The sequence below is a fragment of the Medicago sativa genome, chromosome 2 (genome assembly GCF_051527215.1).
Source record: "Medicago sativa cultivar Bolivia chromosome 2, Bolivia_mono, whole genome shotgun sequence".
In the NCBI taxonomy this organism is placed as follows: Eukaryota; Viridiplantae; Streptophyta; class Magnoliopsida; order Fabales; family Fabaceae; genus Medicago; species Medicago sativa.
Window position 1 is genome coordinate 10,365,342 of NC_140750.1, and position 13,211 is coordinate 10,378,552.

The following is a 13,211-nucleotide window of genomic DNA, read 5'->3' on the forward strand; positions in this document are numbered from 1 at the left end:
AGGCTGTTCGCGAAATGATTTATCAAACATCAAATAAATAAAAAATGAAAAAGCTGTTGTTCGCCAAATCATTTAACAAAGATGGCCATTTCTATCATTAAATTTCAACAAGGGGGACATCCATCAATTTTTTTCATTTGAAGGGCAGAAGAAAAAAAAAATTCTGCAACACAACATCATCCAGAGTGCAACCGTTACATTATTCATATGGATCATACTCATAGTATAAATATCATTCTCTTACTCAATTCTAAACTAACTTGAGCAAGGTACCACCTGTCCACCTCCACCTCTGAGGAGATAAAGAGATTTCCTACCAGTTTAGCTAACCCTTCTTGGTCCACTCTGAATCCAGAGTGAAAATATCTCATAGGTTAAGTTAGACTAATTTGTATATTAAATTTTGAGTATGACCTGACAAAAAAGTATAATTCACAAGCCTGACTCTTTATCTATTATAGACTTGTTTTTAAAGTTTGATTTAGCCTTTTAAAAAGTCTAGTAAAATGTGTTATCTTACTTCCAAACTTATTTCATAGCCTAAGACAAGTTCGTTCATACCATGTCAGTTTTACTAGCGGATGCAATTTAGGCGTTTTCATCCAATGTGGGATTCCCTTACTCACATTTTAAGCACCAAAACCAAGTAGGGACATTAATGGTAAACCTAATGTTTTATCAGAAAAAGTAATTCCTCATTTCAAACTTATTAGTTATTATTACAGTCATGGAAATTCAAAGAATATATAATAATTAACATGTAAATCATAGTTGGAAAAAAGAAGCTGAAGTAGAGGAAATATCAGGTATTACAACCTAGGAATCAATTTAATGAACATTGCGACTAATCAATCCTTCAAATATAGTATACAGATCTTTGTTTTCTGGCCCAAAGATCTCATCAGCTTTCTTTAGTGTCTCCTGCAATTTCACAAACACAACAAAAGGAAGACAATTAACTTAAATTTAGATACAAATGTTACCATAAAAAAGGGGAGGAGATACATGAGGGTGTTCACCTCTTTTGTTTGTTTGTGGGAATTCAGTTCCTTAACATTTGCTAAAAATGCACCAAACTGCTCATAAGACAAACGGCTCCTAATGATAACAAACATGTAGAAATAAGTGAAAGGATTCAAAAGTTAGGTATCAATACAAAATTAAACAAGTGCGCTACCACTACCAGATTAAACAAGTGCGCTATCACTTACTCCCTCCGGTCACTATTATAAGCAAAAGTTCACTTTTTAGATTTCATTCAATAAATGATGTATGTAGTCTATATATAGACCACATACATCATTTATTGAATGAACTTAAAAAGTCAACCTTTGCTTATAATAGTGACCGGAGGGAGTATATGTTAAGCACTTAAGCATTTGATAAGTGATTAATTAAGTTGTTTATCCAAAGACCCTTACCTGACTTGGCGAAAGAACTCCTTTCCATCCACCCGAGTTCGTGCTGAGACAAGAAAAAAGAAAAACATGTGAGTAGATGATCATCAAGCATCCCTTAATTTATATACATATATACTCCATTAATTAAAGTGATCATATAAGTGACAAAAATAAACAAATAATTATTGAAAGTTGGACATTGAGGTAGCATGCAGAAACCTGTGCCAGAGCTAGACATTGAACCAGTAGAGGAAAACATTGAAGAAGTCCTGTCAATTTGAAGGGAAACCGCATGGCGCCTTGGAGACACAGGTTTAGATGTTCTTGATGGTGATACAGATGCAGAAACAATAGGAGGTGAACCAGGAGGACTAATGCGAGGAGTCGTAGTTTGGGATGCTAACAAAATATTATGTGATGATGATGATGCTTGAGATCTTCCAGGTCCAGCTACATTTTTCGAAAAGAAAAACAAATTAAAGTAATGCAAGAGTTAATCATCAAGATGCATAACAAGCTTAATTATCTATGCTATTATATATTCCTGCATTAATTAGATGATTAATGATATTTAGTACATACCATCTGATTGACGATCCTCTGCAAAGGAATTTCCTGCATCAGAAGTATTGGTTTGCATTGAAGAAGGTCTAGGTGGCAATGCAGCATCTTCATCTGTAATAAAATGAGAACTAAATAAATCAAAGGGTTTATGTGAGGAATTATATGTAATTAATTTTGGATCATGTTCTTTTCATTTGGAAGATGAAAGAGTTGAAAGTACCTCCAAGCTGAGATGTGGAAGTGGTACTTGCCTGACTATGTAACATAGCTGCAATGTTGGGTGATCCTGCTCCCTGCACCAAAAACCATGTTACATGTCAAAATCAAATCCTCTTGTTAACTATATTTGAATATATTCTTTAACATAAAAACTATATTTGAAAATAACAATTAAGCATTTTAAAAAATGGAGAAGGCCAGGGTTAATTTTTATTAATTAAACCAAAACTAATGGTCATTTTACGACTGTCTCCAAGAAAATTTGAACTTAGTACATTATAAAAACCAAATATTGTAATTATTATATTATTTTTTTAACTAATTCAGACAAAACAGAATAATGTGAGTACTAGCAAGAACCCTACTGAAAAAAGTAATTGCATAAGATTTATTAAATAATAATAATAATCTTCTCTTCCTCTATTGAAAAATATTAATCCAGACAAGGTCATAAACAGTATTAAAAAATGAAAAATATTAATAACAACTTACAGGTTTTTCTTCATCCTCTTGTAGTGATTGCATAAGTGCCTTTCTGAAAACCTCCAACTGCATATTCATATTAAAAATCCAGTATAACAAGAATTAATTAACCACATTTACTACAATGAAAATTAAGAATTGACTAAGAAAACCAAATAATTTGCACCTTGGAGACATCCCTACTGAGCTTCCTCACTGCACTAGAAAGTGAAGCATTCTCCTTCAACAACTTCTCCTATAACAATTTTCATAATCTCTCAACAAAAACATTAAAATTTAAGAAAACAATAAAACCAAATAAAAATTTCATGCAAATTGAACCAAGTTTGGTTTACAAAGTGGTTCGGTTCAGACCTTATCTTGTTCAGCAAGTGCAAGCTTATCGGCAGCTTCAGAAAGAGCAGCATGGAGAGGCTCTCCCTGAGCTTCCAGCTCTGCGATGAGCTCGTCTTTCTTGACAAGCTCATCACGTAGAGCAGAAACTTCTGATTGGAGCGTGTTGACACGTGTTGAAAGTGCAATGGAAGTGATTTTGCGAGCCACATCGAGTTGCTCGAATGGATCGGATGGTAAAACTTGCAGCAACTCCTCTGGAATATCAAGGTTCGAACCACTCAATTCCGCCACCAACATGTTCTTCTCTCTTTTTTTCCTACTTTCTTTTAATTGGAGTTATTATATTTTATTTCAAATAGTTATATTTCAAATATTTATGATTTTATTCATAGTTTGGAGAGGAATGCAGAAGCATTGGAACGTGATAAGACAATGGAAGAATTTATCCCTACATCTATCTTTTTTGTTTTATGCAATTACATATTGCCAAAATATGTGGCTGTATAAGGTTTAAAAGAGGATAGGAATTGGAGCAAAGACAAAATAACATTAACGGCCATTGGCTTTACATGTGGTACAGTACAATTATTCTATAGCAGTTTCAATTTGGTGCAGTGTTGAATGTAATACACACATATGAATCATACTAACTAATTTAACTCCTAACAAACTAATGGATTAATTAGTTAGTTACAACTGTTACAACACATTACTTGAATTACAAGCTAACTCAACTAACACTTTGCCTTAATCCAAGTAGTTTAAGGGACACAATTACCCTGCATCTAAGATCTTTAAAACGATATGGCCTCAAAGATTTGGTCATTATTTTAGATGTTTGCACTTTAATGGGAAAATTGATAAGCTTGAGCTTATTCTTGTTAACTGATATCTGTGTTTGGATGATGTAATTGAATTTTTTTTTAAGAATTTAGAATTCTAGGCCTTTCAAATCATTTCTAAAATTTTTTTTTTTTGGATGAAGTGATAAAAAAAAATTTGTTGTTATCATTGTTGGACTACTTTGATAAATTTTAAATTGTTTTGGCCAAATTTGAAAATTGAAAATAGGAGCCAATATGCAAATTTTGAGGTGTCTGATTTTAATTTTTGAAAAAGTTGAGAAGCCCAGTTTGCAAGGTGTCTGATTTTATTTTTTGAAAAATTAGTTGAGAGACCAATTTGCAAAATTTGAAAAAACTATAAGAAAGAAGAAATTTGAAATTCCTAAATTTTAGGTGTAATTTCAAATCTCTAAATTTAACTTGGACAAAAATATTGCATAGATTTACATTATTTTAAAAATTCTTCATATTAATCACCACACAATAGAATTTACGTGCAAAGGATTGGAATTACCTAAAATCATTACATTAATTAAAAATATTTTCTCATTTAAACGAACTCCAAGAAAGTGAAACTTTGTCTGTATATATGTTTGCTTCTTCCGTAAGACACCGGATTTTTTGTTAGATTAATTGCTGAAGGCTTAAATATGTTATTCGTCCCTGCAAATAGGGGTTGCTTAAAATTTCGTCCCTGCAATCGCTAATCCTTTTTTTTTGCCCCTGCAAAGTTTAATCAGTTAAAAATTCGTCCTTTGACCCAGTTAATCACTGCCACGTCAGCAATTTACCAAAAATGGCATGGGAATTGACCAAAATACCCCTGGCTTATTTTTTTTTCCTTCAAATTTTTTTTTTTCCAGATTTTTCCCGAATTTTTTTTTACAATTTTTTCTCCAAAAAATTTCAGTTTTTTTCAGTTTTAATTTTAACATTTTTTTGTCCGAAATTTTTTATGATTTTTAATTATATTTTCAGATTTTTTTTAATTTAAAAAAAAAAATTCAAAATTTTGAAATTTTTTTTTTAAGGAAAAAAAATAAGCCAGGGGTATTTTCGTCAATTCCCATGCCATTTTTGGTAAATTGCTGACGTGGCAGTGATTAACTGGGTCAAAGGACGAATTTTTAACTGATTAAACTTTGCAGGGGCAAAAAAAAGGATTAGCGATTGCAGGGACGAAATTTTAAGCGACCCCTATTTGCAGGGACGAATCACATATTTAAGCCATTGCTGAAGCATTGTCAATCATAAGGATAATTCTATTTGTTGCGAAGTCTGAATGCAAGAATAACACTACACATAACCCATGTATTGTGTGAAAAGCCCATTCTATCCTTTTTTGTTGTAAATAATTGTACTCATCGTGTGTTTCGTTTCGTACGGTATAGCAATACTCCAATCATAAATTGTGTTGGTGTTCAAATTTAAATGTTTTTAGTTTCTCATAAAAAGTACAATGAATAATTTTTCAATGAAGATGCCAAGAAAAAAGTTGTAAGTGTGCAATTATATGTATATAGTCATGTATATGTGTTCTAAACACTCAATCGATCATTGACATTTTTTATATAGTAATGTATATATGTAACCACTGTATTGCCAATTGCAGCACTATCTCCACTCCAATGCCTTTGTTTACACATGTAATTAGTATTGTTGCCTATTTATATGTAAAATATTAAAGATGTGTGGAAACGAAATGTATTACTTATATAAAGGCCTTTCTAGTCTTCTCTCTGCGTATCCATACATATGGTCCTCCCTACATTTTAACCATGATAATTATGAATACATTTTAATCTTGATAATATGTGGTAAGCTAAAATGCAAAACACTCATTCTGAGAATGAACCCATTTGTCGAAGTGTTTGGAAAGGAACATCCCAAATAAGTCCATTCTATGAGACTTGGGATCAAATCTCTACTTCTCACTCAGGTAGATCTGCATCTTCCTTCAGATGTTGAAAATGCAAGTTGAAATTGATTTGCTTAAGGATATTGCTTCACAAATTAATATCTTGAAGGATTAAGTTGCATTCTTGTTGCAAATGTAGAACTCTAAAGAAAAATAGGTAAAATTGCATTCTCATAAGTTCCATTCTTATTTCCTGGATTTGGATGTTAAAGTTTGGGTAAAGGTAACATATTCTTAACATTTGTTTGTTGTGTGAGTTTGGATATAAAGATCGCATATTCTTGACTTAGATTATTGTCCTCATAAGCATTTAGCTCAGTTGGTAAGGACAATGTATAATATATGTAAGGTTCGGGGTTTATACCCCGGCCACCACCAAAAAAGATTATCTTATAGTGATTCAATAGCCTTCTGCTAGTTTATATATCCTCCATTTTCCTAGCTAATGTTCTTTGTTATACTCGAATCTTTGTTTTTTTGACAAGCTAAGTACTTAATCTAATTACTTAGTTTTTTTTTTAGTATTTTTTCTTTCAAAATATTGTTTCTTTTATTGTTCTCACTGTGTCATTTTTGTCCATGTCACCATTATGTTCACTTTTTTTAAATATTTTATACTTTCAAATTTTAATTTGTATAATAATTCATTAAAAAATTGATGTATTTTTTCCTTAAAATAAATTTAAACTTATTTAAAAAAGAGTTCTTGAGAATGAAGAACAAAACAAAGAGAAAAAGATTCATAGACGACCTGCACTGCATGTTTATTTTTTAATTTGTAAGTGTGTGCTCATTATATAGGAGGATGTTTCCACAGACCCTTCAAGTGTAAACTAAGAATAGTTTTATTCTGTGTTTCTAAACTGTACAAGAAAAATGAGACCAATCGAACAAAGAGAAAGAGAGCATATTCTCTCCATGCACTATATGATGGGAAAACACTTACGTACCATAGTAGTTGGGTACCATTGTACCACTGGCCAGTAAAATTTTGACACATGTCAAAAATCTTTTAAAACCAGTTTTCATAAAAACCGGCTTTAAAAGTCTAAAACAAAATAAAGTAATTTAGAAATTAAATAATTTATGGAAGGTCTTATAAACCCATTTGGGAAAGTAATACCCCAACCATTCATATTAGAACCCAATTATAATAATATAATTAGAATGAGAAACCAAATTAATTGGTTAAGAGAAACAGCATATTGGTTTCTAATACTTGAAAATAATTACACTATATACTGGGAGTATGAAAATTTCGCAAATCTTTTAAGCCTTAAAATACAAAATTTTATACATGGCTAGTAAAGGAGTAAGTGAAAATATACAAGATATTTTTGAAAACCTAACAGTACTTCAGAAACAGTTAGATAAAATAGTAGAAGTTCTACTAGAAAAAGAGTTTGAAGAAAAACTCAATGAAAAATTATCTAACTTAGAAGAAAACCAAAAATTGTTAGATGAAAAACTTTGTGTTAAAATAGATGATTTGATCGATCTATTAAAACTCTTACCTATAAGAGATAAATGTCTAACCCTAGAAGAATTACAAACTTTTGTCAAAAAAGAAGGGGGAGATATGGTAGAAATTTCAGAAAAAATTGAAAAATCAGAAAAAAGAAATTAACTTTTTCGCGCCGTTACCCTAATATGGACGAAACAGAAGAAGAAATAGCTAATCAGCTAAATGAATTACAAACATTAATGGCTTCTTTAGACATTAATAGAAAAAATCAAATGACTGAAGAATCTGATGACGGATACAAATTTGTATACGACTTTGATTCAGATAGTTCTTTTAGTATGGAAGAAGAACCACAAGTAGGACTTGTGAAAACTAATGAACAACCTGAAACATCAGAACAAGGACGTAAGAGAGGACGTCGAGAGGGTAAAGAAGAATTTATCGATCAACAAATCATTCAAAACAAAATGGATGAAAGAAAATTTAAACAAATACCATCTAAATATATACCTACAATAAATCGTCACAAAGAAGATAATGTTTTAAATATTGATTGTAGTGAAGATATTAAAAAGGAACTAAGAAGTTGGTATCATGATCATATGGTAACAATCCAATTAGATCCTACATTAGGAAAATTAAGCTCAAAAAGTATTTTCAATTATTTAAAAACAAAAACCATAGGAAATGCTTGGAATTTTATGTCTGAACAATCAGACTCAGAACTTCCATCAACAACCGAAGAAGTTATAAATCATGTTTATTCAATTTTGAAAAAAGAATTCGTAGGTTTTGATGCGCCAGAAGCAGAAGCAGACCTAATGGATACAAACATTCATAGAATCTTTAATCTAAGAATATGTGATATGTGTTATGTTGAACCATTTATATGTGAGTTTAGCAAATATTATTATGCAATATCTCCACAAAAGAGATTACAATATAATCTTTTAGGATTATTCTACAATAAACTTCCATCATCTGTAGGAACAATAATGGGAAAAGTAATCCAAGAACATCTAGAAGTGATCGTAGGATTAGACGATACTCTAGGAACAAGAATAACTGCATTGAGGAAATGGATATCCGAAAAATGCATGGAAAAAACTGCTAAAAGAGAGGCAAAAATAAATGTTTGCTGTGATAGAATCCAAAATAAAGTAGGAAACTATGGTTGTAGTAAACCTAGAAGAAAGAAAAAGAAAAAAGTTTTTAGGAAAATAGACCGCTCTGAATATAAAAGGAAAAGAAAATTTCCTAAGAAATTTAATAAACAAAAATACTTTAGGAGAAATAAAAAATATCCTAAAAAGAATTCATGTCCTAAAGGAAAGAAAACATGCACATGTTGGTTGTGTAATGAAGAAGGACACTATGCAAATGAATGTCCTAAAAAGAAAGATTCTAAAAAAGAAACCTTGAAATTAATTTGGGAAGTAGGTTTTGAACCAATAGAATCAGATATAGACTCTGACGAAAGTAGTATTTTTGAATATACTACTGAAGAAGAAATTGAAGAATGAGTAGGAAAATTTTAAAAAATGGAAACCCTAATGCAACATTTATTCAAATAACATTGAATAAAAAGAAAATTATGGGTTATATTGATACTGGAGCTACTTTATGTTTTGGTAGGAGATCCATAATAAAGGAAGGTTGGATTAGACTACAAAAACCAAAAGAAATTATCTTTGCTGATAAGAAAAAACACCAAATTTGGTTTGTTTTAAAACATGTTTTTATAAAAATTGAACATAAATACTTCTACGTAAAATCAATTTATGAACATGACTCTGGAATAGATCTGATAATAGGAAATAACTTTTTAAAGTTATATAACCCTTTTATTCAAAAAACTGACACTATAACATTAAATTGGTTTGATGTCAATAATCCAAAAGAAAGTGAATTTGTTACAACAAACATTATAACAAAAAATGAAATTTTAAAGGCAATTTCAGAAAATCTTAACATACTTAGATGTATGTGGGATAAAAGAAAGTTTTACTTAACAACTGAACAAAATCTAGAACATCATCTAGATCAAGTTTGTTCTGAAAATCCATTGGATACTATAGTAAATAAAATACAAGATTTAATTGTTGTAAGACTTAAAGATCCTAAAAAGGAAGTCAAGGCCTTATACAAAATCCCTTACTCAGGAGAAGATAAGGAAGAATTTAAAAAAGAAATAGCAGAACTATTAGAAAAAGGATTAATAAGTCCTTCTATTAGTCCACATTCAGCGCCAGCTTTTTATGTCAGAAAACATAATGAGATAAAAAGAGGAAAAGCTCGAATGGTGATCAATTATAAAAAACTTAATGAGGCAACTATAAGTGACCCATATAAGTTACCAAGAAAAGATTACGTTTTTGAAAAAATAAGAGGATGTAATTGGTTTTCATCTTTAGATGCAAAATCTGGATACTGGCAGTTAAGGTTGTCAGAAGAAACTAAACCTTTAACAGCTTTCAGTTGTCCAGAAGGACATTTTGAATGGAATGTTTTACCATTTGGTTTAAAACAAGCACCATCAATATATCAAAGATTTATGGACAATACTCTTAAAGGTCTTGATCATATTTGTTTTGTATATATCGATGACATATTAATTTTTACTAAAGGAAGTAAAGAACAACATGTTAAAGATGTTATGACTGTTTTAAACAGAATAAAAGATAGAGGAATTGTTCTATCCAGAAAAAAGTCAATACTTTTGAAACAAGAAATCGAATTCCTTGGTCTTATTATAAGAGAAGAAGGAAAACTCGATTTATCACCGCATGTTCAAGAAAAAATTTTACTTTTTCCTGATCAATTAACGGATAGAAAACAAATCCAAAGATTTTTGGGATGCTTAAACTACATTGCTAATGAAGGATTCCTTCAGGATTTAGCAAATGATAGAAAATTTTTACAGAAGAAGATATCTGAAAAAGTGCCATGGTCATGGACACAAAAAGATACTGAGGCTGTAAAATCTTTAAAAGAAAAATTAAAAGTTTTACCACAACTATACAACCCAACAGAAAATGATTTTTTGGTTGTAAATGTTGATGCAAATCAGTTTACATGGGCTGGAGTTATGAGAGCTTTACCTAATGGTAAACAAAAATTGGGATTAAATCTCAATAGATATGTTGAGGATGAAACCCCACAACAATCCTATACCATTGTGGGCGCAACCCCACAGTTAAAATCAGATATCCCTAATGGGCGATCAGATAAAACATCAGTTTCAACTGATTCAAAACTTGATTATTCAAGTAATAACATCCGAATTAAGGATAAAGATCTTGTTTTATGCAAGTATGTTTCAGGCTCTTTTAAAGATGCTGAAACAAGATATCATATCAATGAGAAAGAAACTCTTTCTTGTTTAAATGTTTTAGAAAAATGGAGAATGGATTTAATTCCATCAAGATTTTTATTACGAACTGATTCAACTTATGCTAGCGGATTTTGGCGCTACAATTTAAAAGTTGATCATAAACAAGGAAGACTTGTTAGATGGCAAATGCGCATCCAACAATTCTATCCTTATATTCAACTAATAAAATCAGAAAACAATTGTTTTGCAGATACTCTGACAAGAGAATGGAGCAAGCTCTAAAAGTTCTCTATAACAGCTTGAAGCAAAAAGATGAACAAATTGAAATTCATAGCCAAAAGCTAAAACAACTCTCTTCAGAGAGGGGGGAGATGATTAAAATGATCGAAAGCCTAACCAAGATCATAAATGTTGAAACTTCAACAACAACAGAAGAACCAACAAAAAAGACTTTGAATGAACAACAAAGTTTTTCATCAACATCTTCAGCAGGCTCTATGCCAGAAGTAGATACAAAAAAGTCATGGGCTGACAAAGTCGAACAAGAAGATGAAGAGTCAAAAAATGGTTCAGACCAACCAAGCGATGTTGTCGATCTACAACCAGCAAAGAAGGTGTATGTTATCTTTGATGGTCCAATGAAAGGCATCTACAACAACTGGGCAATTGCAAGCCTCCACATTAATGGCAAAAATGTCAGACACAAAGCTTATCCAACAATGGAAGAAGCAAAAGAAGCTTACAAGGCCTCCTACAAGGAAATGGCTATAGCAAAAGATATTGGCCAACCATCAAAAATGGAATCTAAAAAGAAGGTTTCAGTAGGATCAATTATTAACCTCCAAAAAGAAAAAAATAAGATAAAGACCATCGATGATTTCATGGGAAAGTGGAGATGGCTAGCCAACTTCAAGGAAGAACTAGCAATTGAATGTTTTTATCCAGTTAATACCAAACATGGGGTAAAGACAAATACAGTTCCAGGAATATCCAAGGAATTACTTAAAGAATTCTATGACTATGGAATGCTCAAGACTGTATATCTTGAGGAAAAAGAAGGTTATAGATTTCAAGAACTTGCTGATCTTCCAAAAGAGATCGGTGATACAGCAAAAAGATTTAATGACTTCCTTGCCAAAGGCAGAGAAATATTTCTCCAATTCGAACAGACATATCCATGGTTCGAAGAAGAAAATAATCAGATGGCTGTAAGACCAAGAACAGCTATAAAGATAGGTATCTCAAACAAAACCTATCTAGAACCAAATGCAACAAGTGTTGGATGGACATTAATCTCATTTGTTCAACAAATGAAGCGTTTTTATGACTATCTAATCAAATATGGGTCATCCATTACCAATTATAAAGTCTTATATGTCTCAGATTATTGTTTCATGGTCTGCGACTCAAAGAAAAAGGTCTCTACAGAGCATCTCAAACAAACACTTCAATTCGAAGAATTATTCTCAGGATTCGAAAATGGTCTCCACAGGATTCCAGACGAAGTACAACAGGAATGTTGCCAATACTTCTCAACCTACAAAGGGCATATCTGTAAATGGTGTGCAAAAGACAGAGTGTCGGCAGAAGAAGACAAAATACCGACAACTTCAGCAACAAAAGATAAGGCTACAGAAAAAGCCTAGACACGCGTCATATAATTATCATGATGTAATAGTGAAACCTTATCATCTGAGTCAGATGGGGTCCACTTAGAGATAAGAATATTATCACTTTAGGTGATAATGCGTTTTCTTTTTCTTTGCGTGTTTCAATCGTTTTTCTTTTTTGCTGTCATGGATAAGGACATGTGAATTACTTGTAAGTCCTATCCTTCTATAAATAAGAGCCTCGATGCTCACTTGTAAATTACAACTTAAATCAATGAAGTAAGTACCTTAGTTTATGAAAAACATTGTGGGAAAGGGCTTCGCAGGATTTGAGGTTGTCATAACCAAATCAAAAGATTTTAATTCTCAATATCAATAATCGAAAGATTATTTCAAATCCAAAGGATCGAAAGATCAGAATTATCAAAAATCCAAGACAAAGTCAGGTATGATTTTAAATATTTTAAATACTTTATAATTTTTACATTTCATAATGGAATATAGTATGATAAAAGAAAATTCATCTGGTTTTATGGCAGATGTATTGATAGATCATATAGAAAAGGTAGATTTTACCTTAAAACCAGAAGAAAACTTCAAACAAAAAAGTATTTTTTCTTTAATAAAAGAAAAATTATCTAGAGAAAACATTCTAAAATATGGAATGATGATAGGAGAAGTTCCTATACCAATGGAATCAACAGATGGATCTGTTGTAATATCTATGATTGATAAAGAACAAATAAACGAGAGGTTAAAACACTTATCGTTAGAAAAAAGACAAAAGATAGGATATATTCATATATCGACTATACAAATAATTATAAAAAGTACTTTTATGAAAGGTATAAATTCAGAACTAGAACTTCTTATTGAAGATGCTAGGTTAGATAAAAAACATTCACTAATAACCCAAGGTGAAGGAAATTTAAAAGGTGGAAAAATAAAATTTGATATAAATTTACAAATAGGCTTAAGTCTAAATGATATAGATCTAAATAGATCTTTAGTAATTCATTATAAACTCAAAGACCAAA

General features: G+C 31.1%; 1 protein-coding gene across 1 annotated transcript; it reads right to left on the reverse strand.

Annotated features, from left to right (window-relative positions):
- Window positions 1-673: 673 nt before the first annotated feature.
- Window positions 674-3,433, reverse strand: LOC146944406 (uncharacterized protein At4g15545-like). The gene is made up of 9 exons (XM_085742786.1): window positions 3,021-3,433; window positions 2,833-2,901; window positions 2,676-2,732; window positions 2,185-2,257; window positions 1,983-2,075; window positions 1,620-1,850; window positions 1,422-1,464; window positions 1,020-1,098; window positions 674-921 (listed from the first exon to the last, which is right to left on the reverse strand). The coding sequence occupies exons 1-9, from the start codon at window positions 3,297-3,299 to the stop codon at window positions 829-831; spliced, it is 1,017 nt and encodes a 338-aa protein (XP_085598912.1). The 5' UTR covers window positions 3,300-3,433; the 3' UTR covers window positions 674-828.
- Window positions 3,434-13,211: the final 9,778 nt, after the last annotated feature.

Excerpts from the sequence above, each read along its gene's own strand:
- LOC146944406 (XM_085742786.1), bottom strand. The coding sequence starts at position 3,299 with ATGTTGGTGGCGGAATTGAGTGGTTCGAACCTTGATATTCCAGAGGAG. Across the intron at positions 2,076-2,184 it reads TTCCACATCTCAGCTTGGAG|ATGAAGATGCTGCATTGCCA; the intron begins GTACTTTCAACT and ends ATTTTATTACAG. Across the intron at positions 922-1,019 it reads CCCACAAACAAACAAAAGAG|GAGACACTAAAGAAAGCTGA; the intron begins GTGAACACCCTC and ends GTGAAATTGCAG.